Source organism: Microcebus murinus, chromosome X, assembly GCF_040939455.1.
Source record: "Microcebus murinus isolate Inina chromosome X, M.murinus_Inina_mat1.0, whole genome shotgun sequence".
NCBI lineage: Eukaryota > Metazoa > Chordata > Mammalia > Primates > Cheirogaleidae > Microcebus > Microcebus murinus.
The window spans coordinates 97,228,552-97,246,690 of record NC_134136.1 but is presented as its reverse complement, the minus strand read 5'-3'; the positions used below and the strand labels follow the sequence as shown (position 1 = coordinate 97,246,690).

Here is an 18,139-nt window from a genome sequence, read left to right as displayed (position 1 = left end):
CCAGAACCTGTGTAGTGAAACCAGAAAGTCGTCTAATCATGGCAGCCACTGTCCGTGCATATACCAACACAAAATGCCCAATTCAGTTTTCCTGCTATGTAATCATTCAAAGACTTGAATAGTTCTGTGGTGTTGGTTGGCAACAAAAGTGCACATAACATATCCTCATGCACACCCTCCTGAAAAACATATCGCACAAAAACAAACATTGGTGCCTTGTTGTCAACATCGGTAGACTCATCAACCTGGATTGTGTACCATGGTGACTCATTTAATGCTCTCTAACAATTGTGCCTCAGTATCCTCTTCTATTTCATCAATTCATCTAGTTATGGTGCTAGCCGAAAGAGGAACAGGTGCCACCTTTTGAACTGCAGCCTCTCCTAAAAGTTCACGGCAAATGTCCTTAGCAGCAGACAGGCTCAACTCTTCACCAACAATAAAGGGCTTCTTAGCTTTAGCAATGTGGTAGCCACTAGGAATGGCGCTCTCAGTACAGACACATTTGATAAAGTGGTGGCCTTCAGTAATTGCTTCTGCTCTTCGTGTTCATGTTTTTTTCTTCTGAAAAACTCCAAAGGCTTGTCTTTTAATGCAGGGTGCTTGGTCTCCATGTGGTGAAGGAGTTTTGAAGGTTTCATGGCTTCATTGGATAGCTGGCTGCCACAGATTATACAAAGCAGGCTTAGAGAATGTGAATCACCTGTTGCAATGAACTCGTAATTTAAGTAGGACTCTTGGTATTTTCTTTTAAATGCAGTTTTCATTTTGTTGGCAGTCTTACGCTCTTCTGCTGTCTCATCATTGGGTCTTTCCCCTTTATCAAAGAAGCTCTCCAGTGACATCTGGTTTTTTTACTCATTTTTGGTAGGGTTAGCTTGTGGGCTTACCAACACTGTGACTGAGACAAGTGCATAGTGCGGGGAAAGAGGGGCAGATGGAAGTGGTAAATAAAATAGTGTGTGGGCCACACAAAGACTAAGTGTTGGATTCTGACTTAAAGCCTGCCACCAGATGCAGCTGTACAATTGAGGTACATCAGCTCACTTGCCACTACAAAGCTTGCCACCACCCACCACACGCAGCTTAATTGTCACGTGCCACTCCCTGATAAGGTTTTGATATGAGTCTGCAAGCAATTGATTTATCTGTGCAGTCAAACCTCCCTGCTACTGATAATCTGTATTTGCAGCTGCTCCCCAGTGCTAGCATCACCGCCTCAGCTCCACCTCAGATCATCAGGCAGTAGATTCTCATAAGGAGCACGTGATCTATACATCCCTCACATGTGCAGTTTACAGTAGGGTTCATGCTCCTATGAGAATCTAATGCCGCCACTGATGACAGGAGGCAGAGCTCAAGCCACGATGCAAACAATGGGGAGCAGCTGTAAATACAATGAAGCTTCACTTGCTTTCCCACTACTCACTTCCTGCTCTGCAGCCCGGTTCCTAACAGGCCATGGACTGGTACCAGTCTGCAGCCCGGGGTTTGGGGACTACAGCTATAAATGACCTGGTAACAAGTTTCTCCCAACTCCTCAAAAGCAAGAACCACTAATAGCTAAGATTTATTGAGTATCTACTATGAAGCAGACTCCATTCCAGCATTTTACATATATTAGCTCACTTAATCTTCACAGCAACTTTCTAGGATGGTTACTACTATCCTCTCCATTTTATAGATGAACTGAGGCTTCAAGATGTTAAGTAACTTGCCCAAGGTTGCAAGTTATTAGTAATCAAGCTGGGATTCAAAATCAAACTATCATGCTTCAGAGCTCATACCCTTTACTACACCATACCATATTAAATACCCTAGCACCAAATGCAGTTAGTACCTGGCATGCTGTAATGCTTGTATTAGTTATCTCTTGCTGTGTAACAAATCATCACAAAGCACAGTTACTTAAAACAATTAAACATTTACTATCTCAATTTCTCTAGGTCGGGAATTCAGAAACAGCTTATTTGGGTGGTTCTATCTCGGGGTCTCTCATGAAGTTGCAGCCAAGATGTCAGCCTAGGCCACAATCATCTGAAGGCTTGACTGGACTACGGGATCTATTTCCAAGATGGTACACCCACATGGTGCTCCTAATGGGCAGGAGCCCTCACACTTCCTTCACATGTTGGCCTCTCTCCACGCTGCTTGAGTGCCCTAACAATGTGGTGGTTGGCTTCCTCCAGAGTGAAGAATCCAAGAGAGCAAGGTGAAAGCCACAATGTATTTTATGACCTAGCCTCAGAAGTCATACTCTATCATTTCCATAGTATCCTATTGGTTACAGAGGTAAGGCTTTTTCAGTGTGGGAGGGGACTACACAGGGACATGCATACCAGGAAGTGAGAATCATTGGGGCCTCTTTGAACATTGAGTAAGTGGAAAAAATTACTAGCAACTGCTCCGAGTGTCAGGATCTCTTCTAGATAATGAGAAATTTGGATTCAGTAACCACTTAAATTTCCTTGTAACTCTAAAACCATGGAAGACTGTTCCCAAATTCTGGGTGTCAGCCTTATTTTTCCCATGTCCCCAAATGAAGCATCATGTGCATTCAAGGATTTAATTTCATTCAATTCCAGTAGAAGCCACAGGTGAGTATATGCTAACTTGGCTTCTACTTTATGGTTTTAGGTAGAGCCAATGACATATGAGAAATTCTCCCAGTTTGAAACACAGTTATTTCCTTAACAGCAAAACAAATCTGTTTGGCTTCCGGATTAATTTTATAATTTGATGCCAGCATAAGCCCAGCCTCTGGACAAAGGCTTATCTTCTTCAGCAGAATATCTGTGATTAAACTGAGGCAACCAAATCCCTTGTGTACAGTAGCAAAGATAATAAAATCATTGGTTTTAGCCCTTAGGCCATGCTTGTTTTCAAGCCAAGATTTTATGTGTTTAAAATAATTCTTTAATATGATTTGAGATGCATGAAGATAAAAAACTAAATACTTAAACGAAGCATTTCTCAAATACACATTGATATTGAATACAGGAAACAAATTTTATTCTAAAGATCAATGCATGTTAGGAGTAATAAAAACCAAATATGGGCTGTTCACTCTTCCTACCGCTACCACTATCTGATTAGATCCAAAGAACTATTACAGCTGGGTCAGAGCACTCCTCAATGGCTCCCTAGAATCTATCCTCTCACACCGCTCTACTCTAGGGATTGGCAAACTGCAGCCTGTGGGCCAACCCAGCCTGCTGCCTGTTTTATAAATAAAGTTTTACTGGAACACAGCCACACTCGTTGGTTTATTAATTGTCTATGGCTGCCATGGCATAGTTGAGAAGTTACAACGGAGACAGTATGGCTTGCAAAAGCTGCAAAAATTTACTATCTGGCAATTTACAGAAAAAGTTTGCCAATCCCTGCTCTACACTTCTGAAGACTTAGCCTGAGGCAACCTGTAATTAGCTCAAAATGTCTATGCATACTAAATGTTGTTCCAAACATCTTTATGAGGAGGAGGGAGTGTTACTATTTATGTTGAGGGATCGCTTACATAAAGTAAAGGCACAAATCTTAGCAGTAGAACACAGTGAGTTTTTACATATGTGACATCTGTGCAGCCACCACCCAGATCAAGACAAGGAACGTTTCCCAGGCCCCCTCCCAGTCCATACCCCCAACAAAGGTAGTCATTGTTTTAACTTCTATCACATAGATTTATTTGCCTGTCCCTGAATTTTATATGCAGGGAACAGAACAGTGTTTACTCTCATGCCTGGCTTCTTACACTCAGCATTAAGTCAGTAGCATTCATTCATATTGTAGTGTAGAGCAGTTTGTTCTTTTTCATGCCTATATATTATACATGTGTATGAATAGACCACAATTTATTTACATCTTCTTCTTCTGTTGATGTGCCTTAGGTTCTTTCCAGGTTTTTGCTGTCATGAATAAAGCTACTATGAACATTCTTGTGCATGCCTTTTGGTAGGCATAAGGATCCACTTATCAGGAGTGGAATTTCTGCATAATAGGAGATATCAACAAACCACAAAATACTTTTCCAAATTGGTTGTACTTTTTAATATTCAAAATATTGTTTTAATGTATAAAATCTCTTGAGAGCAAAAGTTCAAAGTCATTCCCCCTGCCAATCTCCACATTCTGTTTCTCCTGTGACGTGTTGGCATGCCAGTTTGGGATATACGAGCCCTGACAGTGGCAATGGGCTGGCATTTTACAAAGTCACCTCGTTAAATACTCCCCCTAAACTCTATGGGCTAGAGAAGCACAAGCTTGGGCACCAATAATCTCACATCCTTGTTTTCCTCTTTAACCACCTTATTAATTCAAATATAATTAAATTCTGTAACCGCTTCTGAGTATAACTCCTCATACAGCAGATTTAAATCATTATGATTTCACACTACACTCGACGTCTGAAGACGTTCCTACTCAGCTTGACAAGGGTATACAAATAAGAAGCTATAACCACCCTATAAGAATCTAAAATTGAAAGATGACCACAGATCATAGGATTCCACACAAAGGCATGGATTTGGGGGTGGCGGAGGGGGGGGGGAGTGGGAAACCTCCAGGTTTTTCTATTTTCTACTCAAGTCTCTACCACATGCAGAAGCAGACTTAAGTGACATAAATCAGAAAACGATAATGGGAACTGAATGAAATTCTCATAAATCACGTTACTAAGTATAGTTACATCTTAGATGTGAAACCCAATTAAACAGATGGCCACATGCTGTCAGAATCAGCCCTAATCAATAAAGATGTTCATTTGAGAGAATCACCTCAATTTTTCACTTCTTCAGTGAAGCAAAAAGAAGACAGTTGTGGGGTGGGGGGAGTCCCAGGAAACCCAGTGGGGAAATGTGTAAGAAGAAACTCCACCTGTCTTAATTTGTAGTCCAGAAAATCAGAAAGAAGAGAGGGGAAAAAAAAAAGTCACCCAAAGGATTCCTTGTCATCTTGCCTGGAAATATAATTTACAATGATAGCAAGCACTGGTCATTAGGAAAATAGAAACAGCTTGAATCTCTTAATTAAAATACTGCTTCAAATTGTTCATTTTAAAACCCCTCTGCCCATGAGCTTTCAAGAAACGACTGAGTTACCCTGAAACGGCTTCTCCCTCCGTAAACCTCTAAGAGGATCAGCTCTTCCTAGGCAAGAAAAAGGCTGAGTAGGGGTGAATCCTGGAGGTGGAACTATTATTAGACACACTTAAGTCCCCCAAGGAGCAGTAAGCCTTCACTGACATTTGAAAGTGAGTGTAAAACACTGGCGAACAGACTATCTCATCGCCTTTTCTTGCATAAGAACAGATCTATTACACTCACCGCACTGGTAAAAATTAAGTCTACCAATGCCAAGAGTTGGTAAAAATAAGGAACAATGGAAATACTTCTGTACTTTGGAACACCCACTTTGGAAAACACTTGGTGTTATCTGGTAGAATTGAATATTTGTGTACCCTCCCAGATAGTGATTCCTCTTCTAGGTGTATACTCCCAGACACTTGTTTCAGGAGGCAGACTGAAAAATATTCAGAGCAGCATTGCTCATAAAAGCAAAAATCTTATGGGTGGACACATAGGTCTGTCAGTAGTAAAACACATAAGTAATCTGGGGGTAGAGTTATGTAATGAAATACTATACAGCACTGAAAATGAAAAGACCTACTACCACATGCTATGTGGATGAATCTTAAAAACAACATGTTGACTGAAAGAAAACACAGTTGCTTAAGATTGCATACAGTACGATATCATTTTATTATGCTAATAAAACAAGTAAAAATAAGTAATATATTGTTTAGGGATACTTACATAGATGGTTAAATTTTTATTTTATAAGACAAGAAAAAATGATAAACCCCCAAATCAGAAGAGTGGTCACCTCTGTAAGAGATGGGGAGGGCCGCAGGCAGCAGCAAGGATATTGGAATGTTCTGGAGCCTGCTTGGGTAAGGAGCTCATAAGCACATAATTGATTTTATCATGTTTTCATATATTCTTTAAAACCTAATATATGCCAGCATGTTACATATATTCTTTTGCATGTACAAAATATTAAATAAAACACTTTTAAATGACTAATCCAAACAATTTTCTATTTCCCAAGAAAATATTGTAAAGATTGTTATAGTTCATGTATTAAAATAAATATTATTATAAGTATTAGTTATAATTAATAACTCAAATATCACAAGTTCCCACATAACATATGCAGCTTAGTTCTCAACTTAGAGCTTAAGACCTTAAGAAAGCAATGGTAGTTTCATGATAATGAATATTTATATGACAAGGAGTATTCAAAATATTCAAAATATTTAACAACTTATTCAGTTATGCAAATTAACATAGGAATAAAAAAATTCCCACCATCTGCTTGTGTTCCTTCTATTCTTGACTGTCTCAGACCAAAGTCCTGCAGAAACGTCCATTCCGAATAGTGGCCACATGGGGGCGACTCTAAGAAGATGTGTCCACTGGTAGCGAGCAGCCACAGCCTTCTGGCTGTCCCCTCTGTTAGGCTTTCGCCCTCCCCAAAATGCCATCCAAACCTCTTATAAAACCCACCCCTCTCCCCTTCCTAGGAGTATATTAGGCACGTAGCCTTTGCCAGACCCCCAGGGAGATAAAGGAATGAAATGCAAGAGGGGAACGTACTTTCCTTATCCATCCAGGTTGTTTGAAAAGAATTGTGTTTACTCCTCCCAGAAAAACCCTCTAGAAAACCCAAGGCTCTCCCCTTTTCTCTCGTGGACACCTTTTACGGCCTCCACCCATCTGCACCTAGATGCTCAAAATAAACAGCATTTTGCTACACATGAGGCCCTCGTGTGTCTCACTCTGAGCTCTGGACCTAATCCTCTCTGACCAGGAAATCCTGTGGGGACAAGGGCCCACAGCACACTGGCTGACTGGCCAGAGGAGAAGCAGGATACCTCACTTGAGGTGACCTTTGAGCAAAGATTTAAAGGAAATAGGAGTGTGAACCAAGCAGGTCACTTGGGGAAAATTACCAAGAAAAAGAGAACCCCGAGTATAAATGCCCCAAGGGAACAGTGTGTCAGACGTGCTCTAGGAACATGAAGGAGGCCAGTGTGGCTGGAACAGAGGGAGGGAGGGGAGAGTAGGAGAAGGTAGAAGCACAGAGCTAACAGACCCCAAGACCATTGTAAGTCACTTGGATCCTACTCTGAGTGAGATGAGATGCTGATAAAAGGTTGGGAGCAAAGGAGTGACATGATATGATTGTAAAACATCTTAAAATGGCTGCAACATTATAGAATAGACTGGAGAAGGAGAGAGGCCAGTGAGGAGGCTATTACTGAAATCCAGGTAGGGGGTGGGGGTGGTGTGAACAGGGATAATAAGTCTTCTAAATTCCACCCCATGCATTCAACTGTGTAGAAATGCAATTAAAACATGAGATTAGGGCTGGTTGTGGTGACTCACACCTGTAATTCTAGCACTCTGGAAGCCCGAGGCGGGAGAATCTCTTGAGCTCAGGAGTTCGAGACCAGCCTGAGCAAGAGCGAGACCCTTGTCTCTACTAAAAATAGAAAGAAATTAGCTGGACAACTAAAAATATACATTAAAAAAGTTAGCCAGGCGTGGTGGCGCATGCCTGTAGTCCCAGCTACTCTGGAGGCTGAGGCAGGAGGATTGCTTGAGCCCAGGGGTTTGAGGTTGCTGTGAGCTAGGCTGACGCCACAGCACTCTAGCCCAGGCAACAGAGTGAGACTGTGTCTCAAAAAAAAAAGAACATGAGATTAGATTTCATCACCAGGTGGGTGAGTAAAGATGGAAAATAGAGGAGAACAGGCCGGGCGCGGTGGCTCACGCCTGTAATCCTAGCATTCAGGGAGGCAGAGGCGGGTGGATTGCTGGAGGTCAAGAGTTTGAAACCAGCCTGAGCAAGAGCGAGACCCTGTCTCTACTATAAATAGAAAGAAATTAATTGGCTAACTAATATATAGAGAAAAAATTAGCCAGGCATGGTGGCACATGCCTGTAGTTCCAGCTACTTGGGAGGCTGAGACAGAAGGATCGCTTGAGCCCAGGAGTTTGAGGTTGCTGTGAGCTAGGCTGACGCCACGGCACTCACTCTAGCCTGGGCATCAAAGGGAAACTCTGTCTCAAAAAAAAAAAAAAAAGAAAGAAAGAAAGAAAGTAGAGGAGAACAGAAAAGGCACAAGTACTGAGCCTTGGGACATGCCATCATTAAGAAATAGGGAAGATCAGGAGAAACCAGCAAGGGTTTGAGCAGGAGTGGCCCACCCTCACCTCTACAAGTCACCACCCACCTGAGTTTGGTATTTGTCATTCCCATGAATATCTTTACACTTGCACTACAAATGAACGTACCTCTAAACAATGTATAAAATTGCTCTGCATGATTTTCAACTTTATTTGTATAGTATCATACTTGATATATTTTCCCAAGCTGTTTTTTTTTCCACACAACCTAATATTTATGAAATTCATCCATGTTAAAACATGTCACTCTAGGTCACTCATTTTTCACTGCTGTATGGTATTCCTTTGTGTGAATATGCCATGTTTGATTCATTTTCCTGTGGAGGAACACATAGGATATTCTGCTTTTTCTGGTATTATAAACAATACTGCTATGGGCATTCTCACATGGGCCTTCTTATGCCTTGTGCAAGAGTTCTCTAGGGCATCTGTCCTCAAACTTAAGCATATACGAGAATCACCTAGAGGTTTTATTAAAACAGATTTCTGAGCCCCACACCCAAGTTCGTGATCAATAGAGCCTGAGAATTTGCATTTCTAACAAGTTCCCCCATGATGCTATTGCTTTTGGTCCAAGGACCACACTCTTCAAATCAGAGTACTAGGGCACATGCCAGGATTACAAATGATGGTCTTAAGTATGCATGCACATCTCCAGCTTTTCTAGATATTGTCAAATTGCCCTGCCAAGTGGGAAAACCAATTTACATTTCCACCAGCAGTGAATATGTGTCTCTTGTTGCCAATGCTGGTGTTGTTAGGCCTTTAATGTGTGCCAATCTGATCTTTAATAATTTTTAAAATTTATCATGGCATTGATAATTACATGCATCCAAACATGTAATTGAAAACCTCAAGACATTACATCCTAGGGTTAATTAGAACATTTCCAAGCTTCCTTCTTATGTACAGATAGCCCTCCCTTGTTCTACAATCTGTCCAGTCACCTGCTATTTTCCCGTCAATCCCAGGAATGAACAAAATGGTATAGATAATAAAATCAGTAAGACTGTTACGAGAAGAAAGTAGAAGCTGGCTCCTATTCATGGCAAACTCCAATGTGGGTTGTGTGTGTTTTTTTGGTTTTTTTGGGGGGGGGAGACAGAGTCTCACTCTGTTGCCTGGGCTAGAGTGCTGTGGCATCAGTCTAGCTCACAGCAACCTCAAACTCCTGGGCTCAACCAATCCTCCTGCCTCAGCCTCCTGAGCAGCTGGGACTACAGGCATGCGCCACCATGCCCGGCTAATTTTTTCTATATATTTTTAGTTGTCTGGCTAATTTCTTTCTATTTTTAGTAGAGACGGGGTCTCGCTCTTGCTCAGACTGGTTTCGAACTCCTGACCTTGAGTGATCCGCCTGCCTCTGCCTCCCAGGATTATAGGCGTGAGCCATCGCGTCCGGCCTCCAATGTAGGTTTTATTTATTGCAGTTAATTTTTTAAAAAAATCAATGATGACATGTAGCTGTAAAAAGACTCATAAGGTGAAGGGAGTGAGGAAAATTGGGCATATAGGTAGGGAAACAAACTTTCTTCACCAACATACCCTGTCATTTTTGGGGGAAAATAAAGAATGCCATATTCTTCATCATAGTCATGAAAAAGTTCCTTCCAGTTTGTACCACATTAACAAGGAGACAAGAAGCTGGTACTCACGGATCTGGTTGGTGGATGCACTGTAGAAGGCATTGACAGTTGTTGGACTTGTAAACCACCTGTAGAAAGAGAAACAAATGCCACAGAGTAATCATCAGTACCCAGGCAGGGGGCAGCAAAGACAAACACAATGTGGCTGGGTTCATTAGCAGATAACCAGGAACCACTGGGATGTTGGGCAAGAGGGGAAATTATCCCCTCAGTTTAGGACTACTGCTCTGCTTAATGAACAATCTCATCCTAAATTGAACAGAGTTCAATAAAAATATATTAACATGCCTAGTTATTCACTGCTACTAACTTAAGGGGAAAAGTCAGCACCAGTGCTTCGGAAAAGGCTCTCATGAGGAATTCTAGAACCTAAAGGGCTCTCTCTTCCTGCAAATGGAAACACAGCAAGCTGATGTTTGCCAGGCCCTGTTCAATGGATTGGTGGGACAGCTGGGTTTCTATGCTGCATCACCTCTGACCTGTCCATTAAAAAGTTTTGGATTGATGACAACACAGAGGTCCATTTGAAGAAAGATGAATAAAGCACAACCATGCAACCCAGAGGATCTGCCTGTGCCAGGTGCTTAAATTGACTGATTTAAGCACCAAAAGTTTTAACAACTGGTCCTGCCTCTATCACTAATTGGTTGAGTTGTATGGGAATAGTCACCTACCTTCCTGGGGGTTGCTTTTAGCTATAATTTAGATATTACATTAGAATATCTCAGAATCCCTTCTACCTATGAAGTGTCTACACCCCCTTTTTAAATGCACAATTAGGTTACTTAGATTAGGAGTCAGCAAATTATTTTCTGTAAAGAAAGAGTCCGATTGTAAACATTTTAGATTTCACCGGAAAAGAGGCAAAATTGAGAATATTATAATAGGTACTTAAGAGCAAATTTTCCACATATTTTTATTGATGAAATTCAAAATATAATAATCAAGTATATTTTGTTGTAATACAGGCCTATTAATGAGAGGAATGGAATTCTTTTGGGGTGGGATAACATTTTGCTTAATTGGGGTTCAAACTTAGTGCCTCTCGGTCATCAAACCAACTGCAAATGTTTATCTATAAAAGTCATTCTTAGGTCATGGGCCATACAAAAACAGGCAGCAGGCAAGATTTAGCCCAGAGGCCATAGTTACTAAACCCTGACTTAGATGGTTGTGAGTTTCAGTCACTGCCCTTTATAATTAAAACCAAGCAATTCATCTTTTTTTTTCACTTTTTTAAAAATTTCTTTTACTATAAACACGAAACAAGCAGATCAAGCAATTCATCTTAAGCTAAGTTGTTCAAAAATAAACTTGTAAGCCAGGCATAGTGGCATGGGCCTATAGCCCCAGCTGCTCAAGAAGCTGAGGCAAGAGGATTGCTTTAACCCAGGAGTTTGAGTCCAGCCTGGACAACATAGCAAGACCCCATCTCTGAAAAAATAAATAATGAAAAAGAAGAAGAAACTTGTATAAATCCCTTTTCAGAATAATCATTTTACTCATTTATGTCTAATAATTATATCAGACTAATAATTTATACCAGACTAATATGAAACTAATAGGAAATCCAACTATTGATGATAGTTGGTCACTCATACCTTCTCCCCAACTATAAATAAGTCTATGAATATGTCATTCTACTATAATTATCATTATTATTAGCTAACATTCATTGAGCACTTACTATGTCTTAAGCACTTTCTATCCATAGTTTTTTTTTTCTCCCATAGCAACTATAGGAATTATTAACCCAATTCACAGATGAGGACAATGAGACCTAGAAGCATTATATACTTTCACAAGGTCTGGTCTGTGTGACTTCAAACAGCTTCTTTTAAGCGTTATGTTATACTAGAGGCATTACTGAAAATCAAGAAAGAGAGCACTTCTTCTCTTTTCAAAACTGAAACCTAGACTTATTTCTATAAAATGCATATTGTTTTCCTTCAAATTTAGAGTATTTCAATTAAGCCCTAATATTTAACACAAACTTGCCAGCTTGCCTATTTTGCTGAGGAAATAAGTAGAGGGAAAAGCATCTCTATTGACCTAATGTCCCCACCTGTAGTAGGTAGAATTATGGCCGTGTCCTAATCCCTGGATCCTGTGACTACATTATATTACATAGCAAAAAGGACTCTGTGGATGTAATTAAGGTTAAGGACTTTAAAATAGGGAAATTATCCTGGATTATGAAGATAGGCTCAATATAATCATATGAGCCCTTAAAAGCAAGCAACTTTCTTTGGCTGAAATCAGAGAGAAGCCACAGAGGAGGGAGTCAGAAGAGATACTGCAGAACAGGAAGTCAGGGAGATGCCAAGGGTGAGAAGGATTTGACACACTGTTGCTGGCTCTAAGATGCAGGGGCAATATGCAAGGACTAAGGAAAGGCCTCTGGGAGCAAAGAGTGGCTCCCAGGTGACAGCCAGGAAGTAAAGGAAGGAAGGACCGCAGTCCTACAACCACAAGGAACTGGATTCTGCCAACAACCTGAATGAGCTGGGAAGGAGATTCTTCCCAGAGCCTCCCTGTACGGGCCAGCCAGCTGACGCCTTAATTTCAGCCTTGTGAAACCCAAAGCAGAGAAACCAGCCAAGCCATCCCAGACTTCTGACCTACAGAACTGTGAGATAATAAATCTGTGTTGTTTTAAGTTGCTATGGTTGTGGTAATTTGTTACAGTAGCAATACGAAACTAATACACTACCCAGAGAACCCAGCATTTGTAGGTCAAGAGGGAAGAATCCAGATGCCTCTCAATTTGGCTTCCAAATAATATTGGGCTGAATCATAATATAGACAAAAGATAATGTGTCCCCTCTTTTTAGCAAGAATAAACTTCCAAAACATTGGAGTAAGGCCCACACAGGGAGAATGTTCCTAATTGCTGGTATACAAAGGTGGGCAAAGCAAAAAGTTCAAACAACCAATCCCTGAAACTAGACACTGATGGGGCTTCTGAAGCTTCAGCAAGAATAACTAAAACATCTTATTTCAGACACATGATCTTACCATTCCTGATGTCCCAGAGCTCCTGTTGACTCTAGGGCACGTTTGGAGCCTTGATTATACCCAACGCCAATACTAAGCAGCTGCACTAGTAGATCCTATCAGTTGTTGATGCTGTTATTACTTCTGTTTGTTCAGTGCCCATGCCAAACCAGCTGTTAAACATTTTGTATATCTCCCTTATTATATCCAAGCTTACTATATATTTGTTTTACTATTCTCTAATGTAAGACTACATGTGCTAGTTTTAATAGGTATTTGCAAATTTTTTTACACTCCTCCCATTAAGAGATGGAGTCTAAATTCCTCTCGTTTTGATTATGGGTTAGCCTTAGTGACTCACTTTTAAAGAATAAAATGCAGCAGAAATGTCGCTGTATGACTTCCAGACCTAGGTAATTAAAGGTGATACAATCTCTCTCTGATGTATACAAGCACACCTTCCCACCCTTCCTCCCTCTCTCTTTCTCAGGAAAGTTGCTCTTCAAAGTTTATCAATCAACACACTGTAAAGAAACCCAACGTACATAGAGAGACCATGTGTAGGTTTTCTAGCCAACAGCCAACATTAACCACCAGACATGGGAGAGAGGCAGCCTTCCATGTGACTCCAGCTCCAGCCACTATGTGACTGTAGCTACATGAGTGACCATGACTGCATGTCACTGCATGTCACTGCATCACCATGACTACATGTGACTGTAACTACATGAGTAACCATGAACTACATGAGTGACCAGAACTACACAGCTGAGCCTAGTGACCCCTACAACTACAAGAGATAAATAAATAACTATTATTGCTTTAACCCTCTAAATTTGGGCATGGTTTATTATACAGCAATAGATAACTGGAACACTAAAAAGTTGGCTGTCCACAGACTAAGCCCTAACCAGTGGGCAGAATGTTCCCAAAAAAAAATGTTTTATTTGTCCAACACAATGGTTTCAAAAATTACTGAATTGGAATTTCTTTAAATGGAGGGTGCAATGACTAGTTTTCCACAATCCCCACCACTCCCTATTATTTATACCCCATAGGTTGGCCATTTATTAACTGGCCCTGAAGGCATTTGAATTTGCATAACTTATCTCCCAACAAGATTTTTAAGTTCCTTATGGACTTGGACTGTTGTACAAATGGTATGTGCTGAGCAGAAGATCACTAGATCCATTCAAATGAATTTATTTCTATGTATACATCCACTTGAATAAACAAAGAGTATCATTAAAGTGCTTTAAATTCTTTTTACTATGTCTTTAGAGTGTTTCTGCAGTCTGTATTTGGGGAAGGATTTAGTGAATAAGGTAGGGAGAAGTCTTATATATAAATTTCAAATCCCAAAATATATAAGGATGAAATATACCAGATAATGGGCTATATAAAAGGAATGTAATACCAAAATACAATAATCTGAAGGAAAATACATTGGTACCCCAATTTCTTTTTTTTCTTTTTTTTGAGACAGAGTCTCACTTTGTTGCCCAGACTAGAGTGAGTGCCGTGGCGTCAGCCTAGCTCACAGCAACCTCAATCTCCTGGGCTCAAGCAATCCTTCTGCCTCAGCCTTCCAAGTAGCTGGGACTACAGGCATGCACCACCATGGCCAGCTAATTTTTTCTATATATATTAGTTGGCCAATTAATTTCTTTCTATTGGTACCCCAATTTCTTTGGACCATATAAAATAGATATATATCAGGCTAAAGTTTTGCATTTTATTTATCAACTCTTAAAGATAGTCTAGAGAATATGGAATGGAAAAGCCATAGAGTATTTATTGCTTTCTTACTAATATCCTGCAGATTATATCACTCCCATGCCATGCTATAGATAATGCTTTTGAAAACAGAAATTCTGGGCAGGACCATAATTTATATAGACATTTGATATATTTTTACATATTTTTCAAAAGATAGAGAAAGAGAATCCATACATGTTTGGTCACAGTAGAATGAGAGTGAATTAATAGGGAAACAGGCTTAAAATCATTTCTGTCAAAGAAGGGGATCCTCAGGGAAAGAAATTACTTTTGACTCAAGCCAAGCAGTAAGTAAATCCTCTATTTTTAAGCAAACTGATGAAGTGACAATTCTGAAAACCAATTCCTAAATATGTACCTTCAGGGATGACCACCCAATTAATTTCATTCTTGCTGACATTTCCCATAGCCTTAGAAACTTCTTAATGCACATTAGTGCAGCTAAAATGGATTCCATGAGAATGAAAGATAAAGAATATTTATCTCCTATACCCACAAAGAAGCAAAATGTTTTTTCAGGGCTTTGTGGAAATATAATCATGATGTGCTGTTCAAAGTAAACTAGTGTAGTGGAGCCACTCCAAAATCATCCCCACTCCATTAACTCATGAATTTCCAGACCTACAAGATGTCAGTTAAAGCCAATGGGTATAATAAAGCTAAAATTCCCTACAATGCCTGAAAAGGACCAGCCAGATGTTTCCTTTAAAAAAACAAGCAAAGCTGACTGCCATATCACTCTACCATGCAAAAGGGACCTTAAATTTCTTAATGTTGTTTCCTGAAATAGACATATAGTCTGAGGAAACAAAAATTATAAGCATTGCACTGATTTTCATTTCTAGAGAACTTTTCTCAAACATTAACCAATTTAATACCCTTGTGAAAGAGGTATTTGGTTTACAATGACAGAGAAGAAAACCACACAAATCACACCGTTTGCCTAAGCCCACAAAATCAGCCAGCATTTTTCCAAGGCATGCATAAAATATTAGAAATAGTTAGGACCATTAGAATCTGATAGTCTATCAGGATCTTAGGGTGATGTTAAAGATGACATATTTAGGAGTTTTCAATTACCAACCCTGGCCTTGCTACACACCCAGATGAGCAATGACACTTTGAAATTAAAGAATTAAACTGACCACATTGCCAATATAGAGAAGCCTGAGAAGAACCTGAAAATTCACAAAAATACGATAAAAGCCTTGAATTTTCTGCAAGTTTTTTTTTTTAAAAAAAAAAGAGTTTGAACTGATCTGAAGTAGATCTTTAAGGGCAGAGTGATTGACATAGATCCATGACTACCATATTACATGTAAATGGTCATAGAAATATCAGAAATCATTTGCTGAAGTCATCGGATTTGAGTCATCAATTTGACAACCCTAAATCTAAAATTCCTATTGAATAATTTAGACAGGGAATGAAACAGAATATGTGAACTGAGAGATAATGTGAAGAGAGGAGAGAATCAAGGACAGTGAAGCACGTGGCTTTAAACCATTATCTATCATTTCCAAAGACATTCTAAAGCCTTCTGCCTTCTTCTTTTACAATTTTGATTGGAGTCAGCGATAGTCAGGGGCATGATTCAGCCTTAGGCCTACTCCTTACAGTCAGTAACTTAACAAAAAACATTGGAGGTGTGTATTATAGGAAGGTTTGAAGGGCAGAGGGTAGTGATAGCCAGGTGGGAGCATAAGGTGGTAATCATAGCTTAAGCTAAGGAAGGGTACAGGGGCCCAGAGTTTCTAGAAGCCAGGACAGAGCAGGAAGTTCAAAGAGAGAGTAACAAGAGACTCAGAGAGCATAAAAAGAGCCAAAGATTTGGCAATCAGAATATCAGCCAAGGTTAAGAAGTGGGCCGTGAAAAAAAAAGTGGGCTATAGAAGTCAGGCTTCCAGGTATGATGGCATGAAAAGGTCGACAATATCTTTCCACAAAAATCAACCAAAAAGTGGACAAAATTGCCAACAACCAACCATTTTAGGGCTCTGAAAATTGATCAAAGGTAAGCAATAAGTTGAAAAAAAATGTTTAATCTTTAAAAGCTGCTAGAGATTGGGAATAAGTAGAGCAGGAGTCTGTGGTCTTGCCTGAGACTGTTCCTGTGTCTCCCAGTTGAATGAGAACTTAGTTCAGAAAAGACTTGCTGGAAAATCAGCAGCTTTGCTGCCACAGGGGATGGACTCAATTGGGGGTGGAGGTGAAAATCTGCAGCTTTGTTAGCTAAAAATGGCCAATTCAGTAGAAAACAAATGAGGAAAACCCAGTCAGAAATTTAAAGGGGAGATTTTAGAAAAGGTCATGGAAAGGCTGAAAAAGCACTCCACACATTTCCACCTGATTGGAAAACTAGACACATGTGCAGGAAAGACCAGAGAGCACCCACAAGGTAAAATCCAAGACAGAGAATTGGCTGTGATTTTGAAGGCACTCCCAACTCATACACAGAGCAATTAGCAGAGGGTAGAAGCCCTATAGACTCAAGGTGTTTGAGCACGAGTTCTGCCCTAATCACTGACTGAGCACTAAGCTATGCAGACACAGGGACAACCACCAGCAAGCAAGGCCAAAAAATAAGAAATAAAAACCTGAGTAGATACATCCACATGGGAGATACACTCTGGAGTATAATTCCAGGAAAGTTACTTTAAAAAAAAAAAAAAAAAAAGCTCCCAAAATAAATTGGAATCCAGAGTTGCTCCAATATTTATCTAAAATGTCATTAGCAAAAACAACAAAAAAGATGGTATGCAAAGACGAAGTGTAAGAAAAGCAAAAGCAATCAATAGAAACTAACTTGAGTGAGCCCAGATATTGGATTTAGCAAAGACTAGAAAGTGGCTATTATAAATTAGTTCAAAGAATTAAACTATATTCAAAGAATTAATAGAAAGTATGGTGACAATGACTCAGCAAATAAAGAGTCACAACAGAGAAATAGAAACTATAAAAAACAAACAAATGGAAATTCTGGAGTTGAAAACAGATTGTGAGAAATTATCTAGTCTGGAGAACAGAGAGGGAAAAAGGCAGTATAGAAGTGGGCCACAGCAGAACACAGTCTAGTCCTATGAGTCAAATGCACCACCAGGCAGAGCAAAGAGTAATCTAAACCTGGGCCTAAGAGTTTCTCCATTGTAAGCCTTTCACTCATTTGTAAAATGGGGATAATAGTACCTACACCTCAGAGAATTGACTTGAGGATAAAATGAATTAAAAATTGTAAAGCACTTCCTGGCACATTGTAAACAATTAATAATTGTTAGCTGCTATCATCATCATCATCACCACCACCACCATCACCATCATTATCAATATTTTGCTAAAAGATGAAATCATAGCTGGCAGCACCCAGGGCCCAAAAGTTCCTAAGGAAACTCTCCTACCTATAGGGAAAGTTCCTGTAGGCAGTTGGGAAGAAGACAAATAAATCCTAACTGCTATTGGATGAAAACAATC

The 18,139-nt window shown here is 39.9% G+C and overlaps 1 protein-coding gene across 2 annotated transcripts in view; it reads right to left on the bottom strand.

The window, feature by feature from the left end:
- The window catches only part of PHEX (phosphate regulating endopeptidase X-linked), a 209,578-nt gene that overhangs the window by 46,167 nt on the left and 145,272 nt on the right, over positions 1 to 18,139 (bottom strand). For both annotated transcript variants that reach the window (XM_012784616.2, XM_075999112.1), the window contains one exon: positions 9,905 to 9,963. In XM_012784616.2, the coding sequence (XP_012640070.1) occupies positions 9,905 to 9,963 (59 nt within the window). The remainder of the gene's footprint in view (positions 1 to 9,904; positions 9,964 to 18,139) is intronic.